The 19,916-nt window shown below is 49.8% G+C and overlaps 1 protein-coding gene across 1 annotated transcript in view; it reads left to right on the forward strand.

Annotated features, from left to right (window-relative positions):
• Nucleotides 1-19,916, forward strand: part of MTMR7 (myotubularin related protein 7) — a 79,838-nt gene that overhangs the window by 47,759 nt on the left and 12,163 nt on the right. The window contains exons 6-7 of the mRNA XM_081084732.1: nt 979-1,113; nt 7,883-8,015. Coding sequence (XP_080940858.1) covers nt 979-1,113; nt 7,883-8,015 — 268 coding nt within the window. The remainder of the gene's footprint in view (nt 1-978; nt 1,114-7,882; nt 8,016-19,916) is intronic.

A 19,916-nucleotide genomic window follows, 5' to 3' on the forward strand; every position in this document is an offset into this window, starting at 1 on the left:
TTCCCGCGGAGGAGTGCCAAGCTCCCGTTTTATGGAGAAACCGAACCCCTGGCTAAGGCGCCCTGGGCTGAGCTTCGGGACAGTTAAGCCGCGTCTGGACTCAGAGCTGGATGCCTTTTCCTGGAGAGCCTGCGGCGCGGCGCTCTGAGCGGGCTCCTCCGGGCTGTTCTGTTACCGTTTCCCACAGACCCCACGCTCTACCCTCCGCACAGGGGGCGCCCCTCGGCGTAGATTATTTGAGCCATTCCTGGATGGATTGTACCTGGTGATTCCAGCTTAATTTAAGTATTAAAATAGAATCTAACTCCATAAAAGGAACTTTGCCACAAAAACACAAGTTTTTTTTTTTAGCGGTGAGGCTGTACCTATCCTGGCCTGTTAATAACATGGGAAATGGTTATGCTGTTACACATTTTATCGAACAATACAATATGCTCTGTTGGAACTGAAGACTAGGAAGGTTGCAGAAGAGAAGGCAGGTTGAGTCCAAAGACACCCCTTGCTTCCATCTCACCTCACCTGGGTGAGCCTCATGCCCGCTGCCCGCCGGGGCCCACGCCAGCGGCAGCCTGGGCTCGCCTCACACTCAGAAGCCCCTCATCAGGATTAAACGTGGTCTTGAGTATTTGTGAAGTTTCTAAACGGGCTAGGAAAAAATGGTGGCACGCATTTAAAAACGTTTGTTACTAGTCTTGCCATGAGCAGGGCCCTGTGCGTTGTAGGGGCAGAGGTATTTCTTTTCTATTTCTGCTTCAGCAGGAAAAGGAAAGGTTATTTCAGTGGCTTTCCGTGCCCTCATTAGGGTCCCACCCAGGCATCCGTACACACTCTGATTTCCCACAGACACCGTTGCAGGCCAGCCATGTCGGGGGCACAGTGAGCCGGGGGCGCCTTGTGGGGCAGCCAGCCCGGCAGGCCTCTGCTGCGTCCCGTTGCACAGTTGTCTGACGCCGCTGTGTCGCCCGGCCCTCCCCGCAGGCCTCCATCTGCCGGAGCAGCCAGCCCCTGTCCGGCTTCAGCGCCCGGTGCCTGGAAGACGAGCAGATGCTCCAGGCCATCAGGAAAGCCAACCCAGGGAGCGACTTCATCTACGTGGTGGACACGCGGCCTAAAGTAAGTGTCGCCGTTCCGCCATTCGGATGCGCGCCTTTGCAGCTCTCAGTCGGGACTGGACCGAGGCAGAGCGAGGGGCTGCCTTCCCGCTGAGGTTCCTTCGCTGCCAAGGGGCTCCTCCTCTTTGCACAGTCAGCACCCCGCCGCTCAGAGGGCTGCTGCCCGGGTTCCCAGGCTCCTGCGTGCGCGCCTCAGGTTCCTCTAACATCCCCCCCTTGTGCTGGGTACACAGGACACGCACCACATGTGTGTTGTTTAGTTTTATAGATCATGCTCCTAAAATTTTTAAAAATGACCTTTTCTTGGTGAATGGATAAAGCAACCTCCCTGCTGCCCCCCCCCCCCCCCACACACACACACACAAACCCTCGTAGACAAACAGTATGGCGATTACCAGAGGGGAAGGGGGCGGAGGGAGGTAGAAGAGGGTAAAGAGGATAAAGCTGATGGGAGGAGACTTGACTTGGGTGGTGAACACGCACTACAATATACAGACGATGTGGTATAGAATTGTGCACCCGAAACCTGTGGACTTTTATTAACCAAAGTATACACTGATGTTAAGAACAGGTCATTGCAGACATAGTCTGTACTCATGGGTGATGTGAGAAATCATGAGAACTGCACGCTGTCCAGTGCGTAGACACCTAGACCCTGGCAGTTTTCCCTGCCTCCCTGAGTCTCATTTCATCAGGGCTGTGACCCGTGGCCTGGGCCACGCAATGTGATGTTTTCCTAGTGAGAGGCCCGTGCCTCACGCATGGCCTTGCGTTTCTGGCGGGAGTGCGGCAGGAGGACAGGTGTGGCGGAGCAGAGAGGATGCTCGGGTATAAGACGGGTGTCCCTGCCAGACCACGTTCCAGCACATGACATGGAAGGGTTCCTCCTTTTCAGATACATCCTCAAAGCACTGCATGCAGACGAGCTTCAGACGGGAGGGCCGGGGCATGGGGGGCGGGGGGAGGGGAGGGGCGGGGAGAACAGGTTCTGCCTGAAGGCTTTCACCTACCGATGCCAGAAACCCTCTGACTGTTCTTGTGCGATTTGTGCTTTTCCTCCGGCTCGTTGCACTCTGCCCTCTTCTTTCTCACCGCCTTCCCTCCTCTTCGTTGTGCCTTTTGTGAAGGTCAGGTACAACTATTATTGACTTCAGAGAGGAAGGGAGAGAGAGATAGAACATCAACGGTGAGAGAGAATCACTGATTGGCTGCCTCCTGCGCACCCCCTCCTGGGGATTGAACCCACAACCCAGGTATGTGCCCTGACCGGGAATTGAACCGTAACCTCCTGGTTCATAAGTTGATGCTCAACCACTGAGCCACACCAGCCAGGCAAGGACAGCTGTTCTGCTCTCCCAAACCATCAGGAGAGACCTCATGGATGTCTGCTTCTCAGACACGTACACTGAAGACAAGATAGAAAAGGCAGGAAAGACAGGGGTTTACTGAGTTGGGGTGCTCTTCTCCTACGCTGTTTTCCCAGATTTAAACAAAGGCAAACAGATTTGCCTGCTCATGGAAGGGCCAGTGAGCCAAGTGTATAGACTGTTATGTAAACCTTCCAGGAAATGTGGCAGCTGTTGAGCAAGGCCAGATTTAAAACAAATTAATCCACAGGATCTGATTGGAAGGGTATATTAAGCACCAAGTATGTTTACTCTCCGCGACAAGACGTTTCATGCTGATCCCTTAAAGAAAATTGGTGTCGCTAAAGGTGTGCCCTCGGCATGTTTCCCCGCGCACACACGCTTCACATGAGGCCTACACTGCTTGCTGAGAGCTTTCAGACTTTTCAAGACCATGTCTGCCGATCTTGGTTCAGGGTGTCACCCTTGATAGCCCGGAGACTGAGTCCACGTCTGTACCGGTGGTGGGCAGTGGCAGATGGGATGCTGGAATGGACTCAAGTCAGCGTGGATCTCCCGAGTTAGCGAACTGTGCACCTCCTACCCCAGGATCCCACATATGTGAACGTGCCCTAGGAGACTCAGCCGTTGGCCTCTTATGCCAGGGAGGGCAGTGATGGGTAGTAAGTGATAACCAGAAAAGCATTGACTACCAACGGAGAGAGAATTGCAGTCTTGTCCAGCTTTATAAAGACACTAGAGACCCGGTGCACGAAATTTGTGCACTTGGGGCAGGGGGAGGGGGAGGTCCCTCAGCCCAGATTACGAGAGGCACAGGCCAGGCCAAGGGACCCCACCGGTGCATGATCAAGGCCAGGGAGGGATGCGGGAGGTTGGCCAGCCGGGGCAGGACTGTGGGAGGCCTCCAGGGTGTGTCCAGCCTGACTGGCTCAGTCCCGATTGGATGGTCCCCTGCAGCAAGTTAACCTACCAGTCAGAGCATCTGCCCCCTGGTGGTCAGTGCACGTCATAGAAACTGGTTGACCAGTCGACTGTTTGCCCTCTTGTGGTCAGTGTACATCATAGTGAGCGGTTGAGCAGCCTTAGCATGTCATTAGCATATTACACTTTGGTTGAATGGCTGACTGGACGACCGGACACTTAGCACATTAGGCTTTTATTATATAGGATGCTTACCTCTTATCATTCCTCCACAATGCTCTTTCCCCAGACACAGGCCGAGCTGTAGAAGAAAGAAGAAAAGGCGGGGGGGGGGGGGGGCAGCACCAGGGCACACACCCTCCCCCGTCCAAATGGCCTGTAATGAGGGGAAGATCATTGTGCATCACGTATGGGATGGGCGTTTTCGGTTGAGTTGGAGGGAGGTTTCCTGTCTGAGTGTAATTCAAAAGCTCTTCATTCTGCTGGGCCGGCCTCAGGGGTGAGAAGGGAGGATTTCCACTCACGCAGTTGCGGACGGTGGTGGCAAGAGGTAAAATCATCCCATGTTTTCATGTCTGTGGCACAGTGTACGGTTCTTCACCTCCGCGGTTACGGAGGGAGGGGGAGAAAAGGACAGTCCCCTGACAGCCTGTGCGGGGACGTGGCCAGCCGCCTGCCAAGGTCAGCGTCTGCTCTCCATTCCCAGCCGCGGAGGACCAGCTCCTGTTAGGATTCAGGTGTCGCATGTGCTCAGCTGAAACCTGAGACTCCGAGACGAAGACAGTGACCAGGCTGACCTTTAACTCGATAGCAGGACGCTCGTTGACAAAGCGTTTATGGTTTTGGTATGTTTGACAGGCTGGTTGAAGATTAGGGGACGAATTGGGTTCTTTTTCTTTACATGTTTAGACTGTTCACCTGCAGGGTCATTCCACTGTTGATATTTATTTGGGGGGTGAGCCAGTCCTTAGCTCTTCACTGAGTGCCTGTCCTGTGCTGCGGGGAGGACATGGACAGGCCAACAGCTCCCAGAGCCCGTGCCCTCCACCCCATTCCAGTGGGTCTTGGTGTCATGGACACCCGCTTAGAAGCCCTCCGTTGCTCTCCAGGGCCACAGGTGAAGGCTGAGCATCTTCATCGGGCCTGTTCGGAAGGCTCTCCAAAGATTTTCCAGCTTCTTCCCTTGCTGTTGCCGCCGTACCTGCACCTCCCACCTCGCTGCCATCGGTTGGCTCACAATACCCACCTGCTCCTCTGGTTTTGACTCCCCAGCTCCTGTCGTCCTCCGTGTTTTGTCTGGAATGCCCATCCCTTTCTCTCCATCCTTCCAGATCATTACCGTCCGTCTCATGACACATTCCCCCTGATCCCATAGGCCACGTGGGGCGGCTCCCGATTCCAGCTCCTGCTGCCGCCACTGCCTCCAGTCACCCAGCCCCTGCCCAGCCCTGCTTTGTGGTGCTCTGAGCTTTCCCTTCCACTCCGCGATGAGCTTATGGCAGTAGAACAGCTTCTTGCTCATCTTCTTACTGTGCTCATTGCCTGGCACACAGCAGGTGCTCATTAAGTGTTTGTTGAGGAATGAGTAGGTTCCTTTTGTTTCCTTTAGGAGCTTTTCTGAATGTAATGATGCTGAGATTATCAAACAGCTGGGTGGTCTTAGGTTAGGAACAGGGTGCCTTTCTCCAGTTCCACTTTTCATTTGTCCGCCGTGTTTCTTAAGCATAAGTTGAAACTGGAATGTAGTTACCTCCATTGTTTTATCTACTTGGGAATTTTTAGGAGCTGAAATAAGTAGGTTTTCCTTTGAGTTTTTTGTTGTTTTTTAAAAAATCCTCACCGGAGGATATTTTTTTCCATTGATTTTTGGAGCGAGTGAGAGGGGGATAGAGGAGGAGGAGAAGAGGGAAAGAGAGAGAAAGAGAGAGGTGAAGTGAAGTTCTCACCCAAAGGGATGGGAGACCAAATTAGATTTACTAATAGTGTTTTGTTATGTAAGGGACATTTTATCTGAATATATATAATATATAATTACGTAATTATATGTATAATTGGTCCAGGGGTCCAGGATAGCTTCTTGAACTTTTATTCATTTTAAAGCTGTATTTCCTGCTTTGAGGGTTCAGCTGTTGCCACATAATCGTATTAGGTCCTCTGAAATATGTAGAAACCTTGAGAAAGTACACTTTGGATGGGAGGCTAAATAGCGCCACCTTCTGTTCACTGTGAGAAGCACCATTGACTTTCAAGAGGCCATCTGTGTTGCTTCTTTGCTCCTAAAAGAAGGCTACCGATAAATTCTCCCAGGTTATAGGTGATCAACTACGTAAAATGTGAGCGGACTCCAAGTTACAGGTTATCATAATAATAACTATAATAGTACTTGGGGTTTATTCCTTGCACTGTTTACATAGTGCCTCTGCCGCATGAGGTGAGCAGGCTTAACCTGAATTATTCCAGAAGGGGAATAGCCCTGGGGCTCAGGTAGCAGGCGGATGCTCACATGACCCTGGGAGTCGGTTCATTTCATGAGGCTCGCTGTGAAGGACAAGCCAGTGGCTTTGGAAAATAATTATACGAAGAAACTACCCCCCTTAAAATACTTAAACATTTTAAAGCATGAACGTACGTAGTCTTAAAAATAACATTATTTTAATTTTTTTTTCTTGATTAAGGCCAAACCCTGTATTCCTGTAGCATGCCTGGGAGAAAGGGGACAGCCTTTAGTGCATTGGAAGAGGGGAGCTGAGGGGCTGACGTGGCCCAGCTGATGTCACTCACATGAGCTGCATCACGGAGCAGGACCTACTGTGGAAAGGGGACGTTCTGCCGCCGGCTTAGGTTTCACTTCTAAACGCTTGACTTCTGTTATTTAAATTACGAACCTCATGCAGCTTCTTAGTAACAAGGACTACAGGAGCCTTTGAGGTGTTGACTTTTTTTTCACTGAAACAAGAAATTGTTTTTAGGACTGTTATTTCACTATAGATTGAAATTTAATATAATTTGGTCCACATAGAAAGACGATCCTGGAGACGATGTGGGTAGGGACCGGCAGGGGAGGCCCCTGTCACTTGCCACCTCTATCTTTTTGCTGTAACTTTTGCCCAATTGGATACAGTCTTTCATTCACTTTAATTCTGCTGACTCAAACCTGCATAAACATTAACACTTCTCTGTACGTTGGTTTATTTTTCAAAAGATGGGATAATTGTAGAATATTATTTTGTAGTTTACCCTTTTCGCTTAACATGTTAACATGTCACGGGCCAATTCCAAGCCTGTCTGTCTGTCTCTGTTGATAGATATGTAGGTAGATAGATAGATAACCTATGTTTCTCTTAGTACTCTTAGTAGTCATTGTCCTATTGAGATATTCACAGAGTTTCAGCTTTTTGTTATTATATAAAAAGCTGCAATAAATATTCTTGGACGTGCATCTTTATGTGCTGATGCTTTTAATTGTGTCAGATTCTCGTAAACAGGAGACCTCGGTCAAAGAATATATATGTTTTTGACTTGGCTTTTTAAACTTAGCTTTTTGAAAAGTGTGTATTGCTATCCTCTCAGTATAGCTTTGTGGTCCTGAAAACAGGTATTGTTTCTGGTGGTGAGTCCCTGGTGTGAGTTCCTTGCCGGGGACAGCCCCTGTCCTCTGGGCAGAAGAAGACAATGGCCAGTAAACATGTTTTCTAGGATGGGATTACTCAGCCAGACAGCAGGTATTCTAGAAATCTGCGCATTTCCGAGCGCAGGCAAGACCTGTCCCCTTCTTGACTTTAGTTAGACAGGACGAGGGCAGAGTCTGTACTTAATAAATCTCCTGAGAGTCCATGGTCATTACACTGTTTGCACTGGGAAATCCTCACTCCTCAGATACAGAATTATGGTCATAAAAGTGGTCACAGCCCTTTAACAGGCCCCCAGGTTGCAGTAAGGTGGCCGGAGGACGTGCCTCTGCAGACAGCGTCTGCACGCCCTCTCTTTGTTGCACTCAGTGGTTCCTGCTCGAGGCTTCACTGGCCGTCTGGGGGATTCTTGTGGGCCAATGAGAACGGTGCAGCCCTTCCTATTTGAGGTGTGCTTGCTGCAGCGTGAGGCTGGAGGATGTAATCATTTAACCCGCAGGGCCTCACACGGACATCCGTGTCTGCCGGGACCCTCCTGCCGATCACAGGTGAGAATGTCCGGGGTTAGATCGGGGCAGGGAACTGCCAGAGGCAGTTTATCCGTAGAATGTGTATCCATAGAACGCTTCTTCCCAGCTCAGAAAATGATCCCCACGTCGACACATGTATGTTGTCAGGCACAAGCTCAGCATGTGTGTCTGAAGCTACACAGCTCAGTACCGTGTCCCGTGATGTAAAACCTGTCCCGTCTCCGCGCCTCATTGTGAATGTTGCTCGGGAGAGCCATGACGCGCTCTGGCGGTTCCTGTCCTGGGTATTGCGGGTGACTGTTCTGTGTTGCCGACCGCTGCAGCTTAACGCCATGGCAAACCGCGCTGCCGGGAAAGGCTACGAGAATGAAGACAATTATTCCAACATCAAGTTCCAGTTCATCGGGATCGAGAACATCCACGTCATGAGGAACAGTCTGCAGAAGATGCTGGAAGGTAAGCCACTGCCTGTGCACAGCGTTGGGAAAAATATGCAGTTGAATGTTTCTGTGCCAAAACGGAGCAAGGTAGTCTTTGCATGTTAAAATTGTGTCTCTACAAGGATGCTGTTTACACCGGTGGGTTACGTTGGGAAGCATATCCTGTTGCAGTGACTTTGTTTTAGTTTTTGTGTCACGGGGACTTGGTTAGCAGGCAGGTACTCTCCCTCCTGATATTAGTTGATTCACATAAAGCAACCCTACGGTTAAAGCAACAGCCCACGGCTCAGGAACAGAGAAGCGGTCCATACGCTGAATCCGACTGGCTGACTGGCTGACGGGCCCATAGGTGGGAGGATGCTGGGGGGTCCCCATCCCCATTCTAAACAGCAGCAGCCCCAGCAACGTCCCACAGCTAAACGACACCCACTCACTCCACGGTCACGGGCACCAGGAGACACACACAGACGACCTACAGTAAAGCACATTACAGCGACACATTACATTCGTGTGGCCAAACAAGCCGTAAGCTGATTAGCAGAAATTCTGCATTTCAAGCAAAACCAGCTGCGTTTACTGCCCGGGCTCCTTGTGAGCGTCAAGGCCCGAGGAGGAATCTGTTGGCACAGTCAGCACTCCTGGTTCTCGTGGGAACCGGAGCCGAGCGCGAAGGGAGGGTGTGTGTCCTGGGGACCCGGGAAGGCTGTGCGGGCCCTTGTGGGGAAGCCCGGGAGGTGGCGCTGAGCGCTGGGCCGCGGCTGTCTGAGCAGGACATATGGTGTCCGGGACGAAGAAAGTGCTGGACGGTTTTTTCCAGGATGCATTTGCTCTTGGTGACTTAGGCGGCTCTCTGCTTAATCAGGACAAGCAGGTGTAGTGAGGCCTAAGGGTGGGGCTGGAGAGACGTGGGTGGCGCACAGGCCTGACTTCCATCCTCTCTCCTGGATTCCTCGGGTCATCTCGGTCACGGTGAGACCGTGAGCCATCTCTGGGACTGTGTTGCCTGCTGGGAAAGGAGAGGGTTGGGCTGATTTCCAGGGGCCCTGCCAGCCGTGACTCCTGTGAATCTCCAACGGGATTTCCCTGCTTGCAGACATTTTAACACTGAGCATTTGGTTAGAAGAACTTCCTTCCTGCATCGGGAAACATCCCGACCCCAGAGCCATCTCACCCGACTTCCCCAGGGAATTCAGGGAATCCCCATGTCAGGGCATGGTGACCTGGGCACGGCCCTCTGAGCTTCTCAGACCTCTGGGCAGCTTGGCTGTCCCTGTGCTTTTAAGGTTCAAAAATTGGACTTGGTTGGCCCTGCTGCCATCGAAAGGGTGGTCTAACTGTAGTATGAAGGGCGTTTGTCATTATCAGATCATTGCTATTCTTTATATGTTTCTTGTTAAAAATTTTCATTTATTGACTTTTTAGAGAGAGAGTGGTAGGGAGAGAGGGAGGGAGGGAGAGAGAGGGGGGGAGGGGGAGAAAGAGAGAGAGACATTGATTTGTTGTCCCGCTCACGTGTGCATTCATTGGTTGGTTCTGGTGTTGCCCTGACCGGGGATGGAGCCTGCAGCCTTGGGGTGTCAGGACGACCCTCTAACCACTGAGCCACCAGGGCCTCTTTCTGTTCTTCCTCTAGTGGTTTCATAAGCTGCCTTTTGAGAACTGACATTCTCTTTACAGAAAGTGGCTCCTAAGCGTGCATGACATACCACATTGGCTTTCCCTTTTAAACGAGCGTTTTTTGGTTTCTTATTAGGAGCCTTTTCTCTAATGCCCAGGGCCCGGCTCGCTCAAGGACGTGCAAACTGAGCTGGTTCCAGAGGGCAGCCTGCTCTCTGTTTCGTAAGGGACCGCGGCCCTGCATCACGTCTCCGCCCCGTGTCACTGCAGGGCGCAAGGACAGCTCTCTGGACGCCTGTCAGGGACTCCACCAGTGTTTGTCCATCTGTTTCCCCCGAGTAAATGATAAACCGCCGTGGAGCCTCCGCTGCCGACGTGGTGCAATCCGCCACCTCGGGGGGCTCCCGCCTTCAGACAGCGGCCTTGGCCTCCGGGCCCCACAGCTGGTCCCGGTGGGAAGAGAAGTAGCATTTCACTCCTGGTCAGCCCCCCCCCCCCCCCCCCCAACCACTGTTACTGGTGTTAGCAGGACAGATTCTGAGGAACCGAGGGCTGTTTGCATCCCGGCTGCAAGCCAGCTGTCTGTGGGCAAGAGCTGCAGGCTGTTTCACCAGAATCTGAAACCTGGACCAAGTGTGTGTCCTGTGCAAGTCCCTCCTAGCGCTGCTTGAACTTTGACGTTTGACCTATGAGTTCTATGCGCACCTCCCAATGCAACAGTAATGATGCCGTCTGTTTATGCACAGAGTTTGTAACTTACTACGTGCTTTCCACAGGAGCTTCCCTTTCGATCAGATAGATCGTGGTTTCTCCCTCAAATAAGAAAAGGATAGAGAACAGCCAGTAGAAGAGCCTGGGACAGGCCCTTCCCAAGGCTGAGGAAATGGTCACCCGACGGGACTGGATTAAAATCTCCTGGGCATCCTTGGCGTTGGGAGGAAATCAGCCGGGAGGCAGGGAGGGCTGTCCATAGAACAGCTTCCCATCGGGGCTCCTGGAGGTTGGGCTACACTGAACACCTCTGTGTAAACCCGTGTTCAGGGTCGGCAGGTGTTTACGGGACGACAATGGCATCCACTTCGTTTTTCAGTCAACACGCTCCGTCTTTTGGGTTTTGCCTAGAAAGTTGCACTTCTCTCCCCAACGGTTTCATGCCTGGACTCTAAAATGTCGGTTAATATTGGTGGCCATTGTGTTGTTCTGTGTAACTGACCGCTTACTCTTTGACTTACTCATTTAGCTAAAAATTGAGCCACTGGTATGTCCTCGGTTTTTCATGGAAACGCTCGTATTTGGCTTTCACTGCAATCGTGTGCAGTATATGGCATTGTCTGCTGTTCATACATGAGGAGCCCGAGTCTCAGAAACGTGAGACAACTCAGGTGAAGGTAATTTTAAAGAGAGGCATGAGTAAGTTGAAACAAATAAACGTATAGGAAAACATTTAAACTGGCTCTGGTAATTTAAAAAACGGAACTTAAAACTTCCAGTTACCATTTTTCACTTAGTTTTTAAAAACGAAAATATGTGCTAAAACTGGTACTTCAGGTATTTCTGGTGTCATTCAATTGGCTTAAAGAAACATAATATATTCTGTTTACAGAGACATACTGTATTTTTACCAGATTGCCTCCCCTTGGGGACTAATCCAAAATATGGTTGTAAAAAAAGAAAGCCATAACATGCCTATTTTTATAATAGTGTTTTATTTATAATAGTAGAAGTTTGGAGGCCACAGGAATGTCTAATAATAGTAAAAAGATTAAATAATTTTGCTCCATCTCTTGATAGAAAATTTTACATCCATTAAAAATGATAAATGTTAAGAATATATGTGTACATTGTAACATGGGAGAATGTGGATAATATAAGTGAAAAATTCAGGCTGTAAAATTGTACGACTACTCTGATTTACTCCATGGTAAATCAGAAAGACTGGGAGAGAATGTCCAGCAAAATAATTGTATTAGCATGGAAGGATGACAGGCCCTTTTTAAATTTTTCCTTCTTATAAAATACTCTCTGTAGTTGGATTATTACATTAAAAACAAACACAGTACACATTATCTCCTAGGTTCTTGAGTGAGGAGTCTGGGCATTGTCTCATACAGGTTTTCCACTTCAAATTCACCCTTTGGCAAATTGGATTCACCCTTTTGCAGAGCAAATTTGCCTGCAAAAGGGTGAATTTGAAGAGGAAAACCTGTATGTAAAAGGGAACCAGGGTCCCCTTTCCCAGGGCCTTACAGGCTGCAGTTAAGGTGTCGGCCAGGCCGCGTCGTCATCTGGACACTTGGATGAGGAAGGATCTGCTTCCAGGCTCATGCAGGATGTTGGCAGGATTCCACTGAGGGTCCGGAGCTTGGTGGCTGTGGAGGAGGGTGGGGGGCACCCTTAGGTCCCAGGCTGCTGTTCCCTGCATGTGCACTGCCAGAGCTGTCCACAGCACGCAGGCTGTCTTCAAGGCCTGCTTCTCTCTGGTTAGCGTTTGGTATACGACATTTAAAAAGATGTTTATATTCAGTTTTTAGGAACACATCTTCCCCAGGATGACATCACAAAGCAGAACTCGAGCCTCGTACTTTCCATCACGCTATGGTGATCTTGGCTGATGTGTTGCTTCGATATTGCACAGGCTCACAAATACCCACCCTACCTGGTCATGTTACGTTTATGGAGTGATTTACTGATTGATCTGTTTGACATTTTAAGGTATATCTACTCAAGTAATCTATACTGCAATCTTCTTAATATTCCCATTTTACGGATGAGGAAATTGCGTCCAAGAGGCTAAGGAACTTGTGAAGCTCACGACAGTAAGTGGTAGAACCAAGGTTTTCACCTGATTGGTGTGAATCCAGATGCCACACTCTTCACCGTTTGGCTTTATGGCCTCCCCAGGTAGTGGGCTGGGTAGGAGGGACCCTGACCCACCTGTTTAAGATCTGCGTTTGGGTTCTTGCTCTCGTCTCACGTGGTCACGCCTCATTTCCTGTATTTGGAAAACAATGTAAGGAGTATAGCAAGCTGTCTAACTCACAGACTTATTACAGTTTCCTCGCAAACCAAAAAGTGCTCTCCTATGGAAGGCGCGTTAGGCTTTCTCTTGGGAAGCAATACTGCACTTTAAAACAAGCCCTGAACGCAGTGGGTGAGGGAATGGCTGTAGATGAGTTCAGCCAGGCACGCATCTGGTAGGTCTGTGCTTTCCTGCGGGCGACTCTCCTTAATTCCTTCATTCAGGAGACGTGGGGGAAGCAGCACGTTTCCCAGGCATGGAAGTGCTTGCCTTGTGACATGGCCCGTGTCCACTCAGCACAAGTTCATAAAAGAAAATGTAGTAAACCACATGTCGGCCGTGTGGGCGGTTCCTCGGCAAGTTGTTCGGCAGAGAGGCAAGCCGCAGCCTGCTGACCATCACATGGGAGTGGGTCCTGAGCCAGGAACAGAGGCCCAGTGTCCACTCGGCAATGGGGGCCGTCCCACAGGGAAGGCGCCAGGCAGCTCCGATGGAAGGACAAGCAGATCCGATGGAGAGATTGAGCTGCTTTTGTCCTGTCCCTGGCGTGGTGGGCGCTGACTGTGGAGAGGTTTTGTGGCCCCGCGATCGTATCGGATCTGTGCTTCTGTGTGACGGTTCTGAGGCCCGATTGTTCCGAAAGCCATTGGATGTAGACGCGGTGGGTGAAGGCAGAGAACTTCCAGTTCGTCATGGGAGGCACCCCTGCAGTGGGTGCTAGTCATGCCCCACCTCGCTCTGGGCTCCCTGCCAGCTTGTCATGGGTGCACCAAGGTCTGGACGGGGGTCCCTGACATACCCAGCTTCAAGGTTTCCATGACACATTTCTCTCTGCGCAGAGTCAGGGTTGTGGCTGTCAGTTCGGATGGCCATTGTGTTTGATACTTTCTTCATCTCTTGACTTTGTGTGAGGTGATGCCTCGTTCTATCTGGAAGAAATGGAGGAGTTCAACCCACTGTAGATCATTCATATTTAAGTTTTTCATTTTAAAGTGTTTCTGTTACGTTACTACAAGTTTATACCATGAAACTCTACCAGAGATGAGCTCATGAAAGGTTATAGAAGGGTTCATCTTTTTTTTAAGTTCTCTGTTTTTTGACTTTTGACCATTGTTAATTTCCTCAGATTACTGACCTATTAGATGAGACAGTCAATAGGACCTGGCTGAACCTCTGGTCATTACCTTACAGACTTGGCAACATGGCGTGGGCTGCCACGCAGAAAACCCACCTTCCCATGAGAGTGGAACTAGAGAGCTTCACATAGCAGTAACAGTTGTAAGACTTTTTAATGAGTGTTCTGCTAGCCAGGGGTGGGGAACCTTTTCTCTGCCAAGGGCCATTTGGATATTTATAACATCATTCACTTAATATAATTCACTTCACACATTGCGAGACTTCTCACTCCATGTTACATACTGTTTTACAAAGTATCATACTTTAAAAAGATATTAGCTTGTAAGAACATGTAATAAATAACTTCAAAATGCAATGGGTAATTTTAAAGTGTACCTTTAACATTTACGTAAAACATTTTATGTACCCGTTAAATAGAAACTTATCTGGCCACTGGGTAAAGCTAGCAATAAAACTACTGGTCCGCAATGTGTTAATATAAATGTATGAATTTATGTTGCTATGAAAAAAGCTTCTAGATTTATTGAATTTCCAGTCCCACCTGCGGTTGCCTTGGCAGGGCCAGACCAAATGATTCCGAGGGCCTCATAAGGCCCACAGGCTGGATGTCCCCCGCCCGTGCTAGGCCAGCAGTTCTGTCCTATCAGGATTCACTTCGGCCTGGAATCGAACCGTGACCTCCTGGTTCATAGGTCGATGCTCAACCACTGAGCCACACAGGCCAGGCCATCAATAATCTCGTAAGCACTGAGGGACAGAGGAGAGAGCATGCCCGTTTGGATGTATGTGCTGTGGAATGGATTCCAGCTCAGTTATTTACTGACTGTGTAACCATGGATGACTTAGTAACTCTTTTAAGCCACCCTTTCCAATTGGAAAATTGGGAGTAAATAATACCCTGTGTGGTAGATAATTCATGAGACTACCAGGCACAATGCCTGCTTACAGTGAGCACATCGTAAGTAGGAGCTACCAGAGTAATGTCAGACATCCGTCTGCTCATCAGACAGTGACTGAGTCTATATGCTAAGTCTGTCATTAGGTACAAAAATGCTTCATTCAGTAATACAAAGTGAAGTACTGGTTTTGCTAGAGCAACAGTCAGGCAGGAAGAGAAGGTGGCGTTTGCTAATAGTGAGGCCACCGGGGGCCATCCCTGGTCAGTGGCCATCCCTAGTCTGCGCTTTGACGAGCGTGTGGGTCTGGCAGCGGTCCAGCTGATGTGCTAGCATGGAGTGAGTCCCTCCTGCTCCGTCCCTGCACGTGCTGCTGTTCCACTTCGGTTAGTTGCTGCCAACATCTTTTTTTTTTTTAAATAATTTTTATTTCTTGAAGTATTACAAAGAGTATTACATATGTCTCCTTTTCCCCCCCCTTGACATTCCCCCGGCCCCTACCCCCTAGTGTCTTGTGTCCACTGGTTATTCTTATATGCATGCATATAAGTCCTTCGGTTGATCTCTTAACCACCCCCCCCCCCCAACCACACCCCAAACCCTCCCCAGGCTTCCCACTGTAGTTTGACAGTCTGTTCAATGCTGCTCTGCCTCTGCATCTACCCCTGTTCACCTGTCTATACTGGTCCCCATTATCTGTCCCAACCTCACTGGGGCTATTTCATCCTCACCAGGGCCGTCCCAACCTCACCAGGGCCGTTTCGGCCTCACCAGGGCCGTTTCGGCCTCACCGGGGCCGTTTCAACCTCACTGGGGCCATCCCAACCTCACCGGGGCAATCCCAACCTCACCGGGGCCGTCCCGACCTCACCGGGGCCGTCTTGGCCTCACCAGGGCTGTTTCAACCTCACCAGGCCCCCTCGGCATCACTGGGCTGCCAACATCTTAATCCTCCGTGATTCCGGGCCTTCCCTCCCGAGGCTACCACTGATATTTTATACCCACCCAACTTCCTAGCCTCTCAACATGCTCTCCCAGTCCAGATGTCCCTGTTCCATCTGCTTCAAGTTTCCTATTCAGACTCCATCATTCCTTACGCCCTGCCTGCAACTCAGCTCCTGGTCATCCTCACTCAGTTTGTGTACTGACTTAATTATTCTCTGTTTGTGGTGAAAATACTATGGAAATCGGAGTCAGGGGAATTCGATCGCTATCACAGTGCCCCTGCGGGGCCCCGTGTCTGAGCCCTTGCCTCCTCTGTACCCTGAGATAACCGTTTGCACTGTAGGTGGGAGGGTGTGGGGGGTCACTCAGAGGAAACCAGCAAGACCCAAGCCTTCCATATGGCAAATGTAATGTAAATGGGCACGTGTATTTTTTTATTTATTTGCCGCAAACCGTGTCTTTAGATTCAGAATTCATGTGCAAAACTAATACATGCTAATAGAGCATTGTTTTGTGAACCTGCTGCTTCCCGTGGTTCTCAACCTTCCTAATGCCGCGACCCTTTAATACAGTTCCTCATGTTGTGGTGACCCCCCACCATAAAATTATTTTTGTTGCTACTTCATAACTGTAATTTTGCTACTGTTATGAATCCTAATGTAAATTATCTGATATGCAGGATGTATTTTCAGGGGTCGCGACCCACAGGTTGAGAACCACTGCAGGCCAATGGTAATTAGCATTATTAGAACATGTGTGTGAATGCATGCATTTACACACAGATGTGTTTATTAGTAGCTGTTACACTGTGCACGTATGTGTGTGTGTGTATTTTCTATGCTACTGACTCAGGCAGTGCTAGCAAACGAATAAGAGTGTAGGCTTGACTGAACCTTACCGTTCTATGTTACTGTCAAATTCTTTAAAAGGAAACAAAATTATACAAAAATGGCCTCATGGCATTCTTGTATTCAGATTCCAGAAAACAGCAGCATGAACAAAGCTGGTGTGGTTTTAAAGAATAATCACCAAAAGGTCTCTAAACAGGAGGCCCATGTGGGCTGGGAAGGGCAGGGACAAGAACACCACTCACATCAATCATAGTTGTTGCTAACATTTTAATCCTCCGCGATCCCCAGCCAATTCACTGCAGGGCTCAGACGTTTCTTCTGTCACCATGTGGGCGAGTAAAATATGGGGCAGGGGGGCTGTGAACCAGGCTAACCATGCATTTCCATTTTTCAAGGCCATAATTAAGTCCTCTTTGCATGGTTTCACCTGCGAGGATGGTCAGTGAAGGGAGACAGCTATCGTTTTGCTGGTGCTTTGAAGACCATTTCACAGGGCTTGATTCTAAAATGTGAAGGGGACAAACCTCACTTCAGCAGAAGCCCTGGCGGTGTGCCACGCCCGGGAATGAAGGGAGGGCCAGGTACATGCCAGCTCTGACCTTAGGAGACAAGACAGACATCCCCAGGGTTCAAATAGGGACTGTCCCTCCCTGACCCCCGACACCTGTAGAGGAAGGAATGCGATTGGAGCAGGAAATTCCTAAGGACGATCGTCAGGCTTATTTCCTTCCAAGTAAGTTTCATATTTCCTCGGTTTCCTGAATAACACACGTATATTTTAGTGTTGCCTATACATGTGTACGGAATAAGTTGCCCTGTTTTGTAAAACAAATATTAGGCCTGGGCACGAAGCACAGCTCTCTAATCGGTGGCATATGCCTGTGATGTCAGCTGAAATGGACTTCGTTCAGCAAAATGGTTTGTAAATATTGGTTTGGGTTTGGCAACAAGAGTGAACAAATCAGTATTTCTGCCTTATCCTGAGTTTATCCAAACAGACCCACCAGCTTTATATTTAAACACTGAAGCACTAATTGTTCCAGTCTCCAGTGTTCCCCATCTGTCCCTGCGTATTAGTCACCTGCAGAGCTGTTTGCTGTTAACGCTCCACTCAGCGTTTCGGACACACACTCCTCCGTGGTGACCTCGCTTGAAAACCTGGCGAGGTTATTTTACTTCTCGTGCACAGTTTCCGTGTTCCTGAAAGCAGAAATGTTGAACCAGGAGCCGCTCGCAGTGTGGGAAGAGAGGGGGGGCTGTGGGCCCCGGCTGGCCTGGGACATTGTCTCCGGCAGGAAGTGTTAGGCCAGTGATGGCGAACCTATGATACACGTGTCAGAGGTGACACGCGAACTCATTTTTTTGGTTGATTTTTCTTGTTAAATGGTATTTAAATATATAAAATAAATATCAAAAATATAAATCTTTGTTTTACTATGGTTGTAAATATCAAAAAATTTCTATATGTGACACGGCACCAGCGTTAAGTTAGGGTTTTTCAAAATGCTGACACGCCGAGCTCAAAAGGTGTTAGGGCCTTGTTCTGCGAGCTGACACCCAGGCTTGCTTTTGGCAGGGCCGGCTCCAGGTTAGGTGGGAAGCCTGGTGTCTTTATGTTTAACTTGCCATCATTTCCCTGCCTCGTGGGGAAGCAAAGGTGAACAGGATCATTTGTTCTTGGGCTGAGCTAAGAGCTTAGCTGCCAGATACCCCTCAGGCTCCCCGGTTGTGTTTTAAGAGGCGCGCATGCCAACTCACCGAGCCCTGTCCTAACAACCATAACAACCGGGAAGTTTGTCCTGCTGGGTGTTTGCCAGAGAAGGTTCCTGTGGACGATGGGCGGGGCCAGTGGAGCCCGGAGGCTGCCTGTGGTGGAATGTGTATGCTTAGGATTAAGCAGGGGTCATGACCTGGGGTTAGGCAGAAAGACCAACAGCAGGCGCCCAGGGAGTGGGGCTCACAGAGGAGCTGCTTTCGTGCCTCCCGCTGGGTGGCGTGGGCAGGCAGAGGGGGCCCTGGCAGGACTGCTGCGCTGCCCCCAGGCCAGATCTCTACAGGGCGGGCTGGGAGGGCAGGGTTGTCTGCTTTCAGGGGGCAGCAGATCCAGCAGTCTGTCTTCAGACTGGGCACCCCCACCCTGAGCTCAGGGGCAGATCAGAGGCAGGTCTGCCCCATGGCTTTCTGGGAATCTGCTCCCGGAGCATCACCGTCGTAGACTCCTCCCGGAACTACGACACCTGCCTGGCATGCTGCTCCGTCCAGGAGCCTGCTCGCCTTTGCCACCTCCCCTTCCTGATCTCGCCTTTGCCACCTTACACAAGACCAGCGCGCCCTTTCCCACACCTTCCATCCTATTACCACCCATTACCCGTGTGCATGAGCTGTTACTGCCCCCACGTTACAGCTGAGGAAACAGGTCCAGGGAGACTAACTTGTCCGAGCACACACACAGGCATGGAAGTAGGGGAGGCACAGAAACCGGCTTGGGAATGTTAACAAACCTGAGGGAAGAGGCAGGATGGCACGGAAACATGCCATTTAGTTGGAACATTCTTTTCTTTTCTTTTCTTTTTTCTTTCATCGGAAGCAACTGTGGCCAGTCTGTTACACTGCTTTTTCCTTTTTTGTGTTTATTTCAAAACAACACATGTAAACGACAGACACCATAACCTTGGAAACGGCCTGCTGAGTGCCTGGGCCACAGGCTGACCCAGAGCAGTCGGTCCTGTGCACGTCTGTCTGTCTGTCAGGGGCTGCAGCCGGGCACCTCTGCCTGCACCGGTGTGCTTGCTGCATGCGCTGGCCCTCATTACCATGACTGTCCTCAGCTGCCTTTATATTGTTTTTGTGTGCATTAAAATCTACGTACATATACTATGCAGCCTTTCACAACTTTTTGATTCCACATTTTCTCTTTGCGACATCCATATGATGTAATCTCAGTCCTCTGACAGCTGTGTAATATTCCACTCCATGAGCGTATCTCATCCTTTACCCCATCCTGCCGGCGATGGTGGGGAGGGGGCAGCACCCACACCTCAGACAAAGGGGCCGTGCTCCCAGCCAGAGGGCACTCCGGTAGCCAGCGCGCAGTGGGTCTCTGGAGCTGTGCTTCCGCTCCAGGCGGGCGTTTGGAAGGGAGATGGGAATCTTGCCTAAAGGAGGTATAGGCAACATGGTTTTCTGAAGTAGGGCCTTCTGCTGGGAATTTCCGTTATTTCCTTCATCACTGCTGGCGTCTGACTCGGAACTTACTGCTTGTCCTTTATTGGTGGCTATTGTGTTGTGGGAAGCACGAGTGAACCTCATATCTGGCATATTTTAGGGAAGGATATCTGATAAACATGGTCATTAATGTCTACTATGTATTCCAAATGCACACAGTTGACTCTGGGAGTTAAAGTTGGAAGGGTACTTAGACATCATTTCGTACACCTTCCCCGTTTGAAACA

The sequence above is a fragment of the Myotis nattereri genome (genome assembly GCF_964212035.1).
Source record: "Myotis nattereri genome assembly, chromosome: 2".
In the NCBI taxonomy this organism is placed as follows: Eukaryota; Metazoa; Chordata; class Mammalia; order Chiroptera; family Vespertilionidae; genus Myotis; species Myotis nattereri.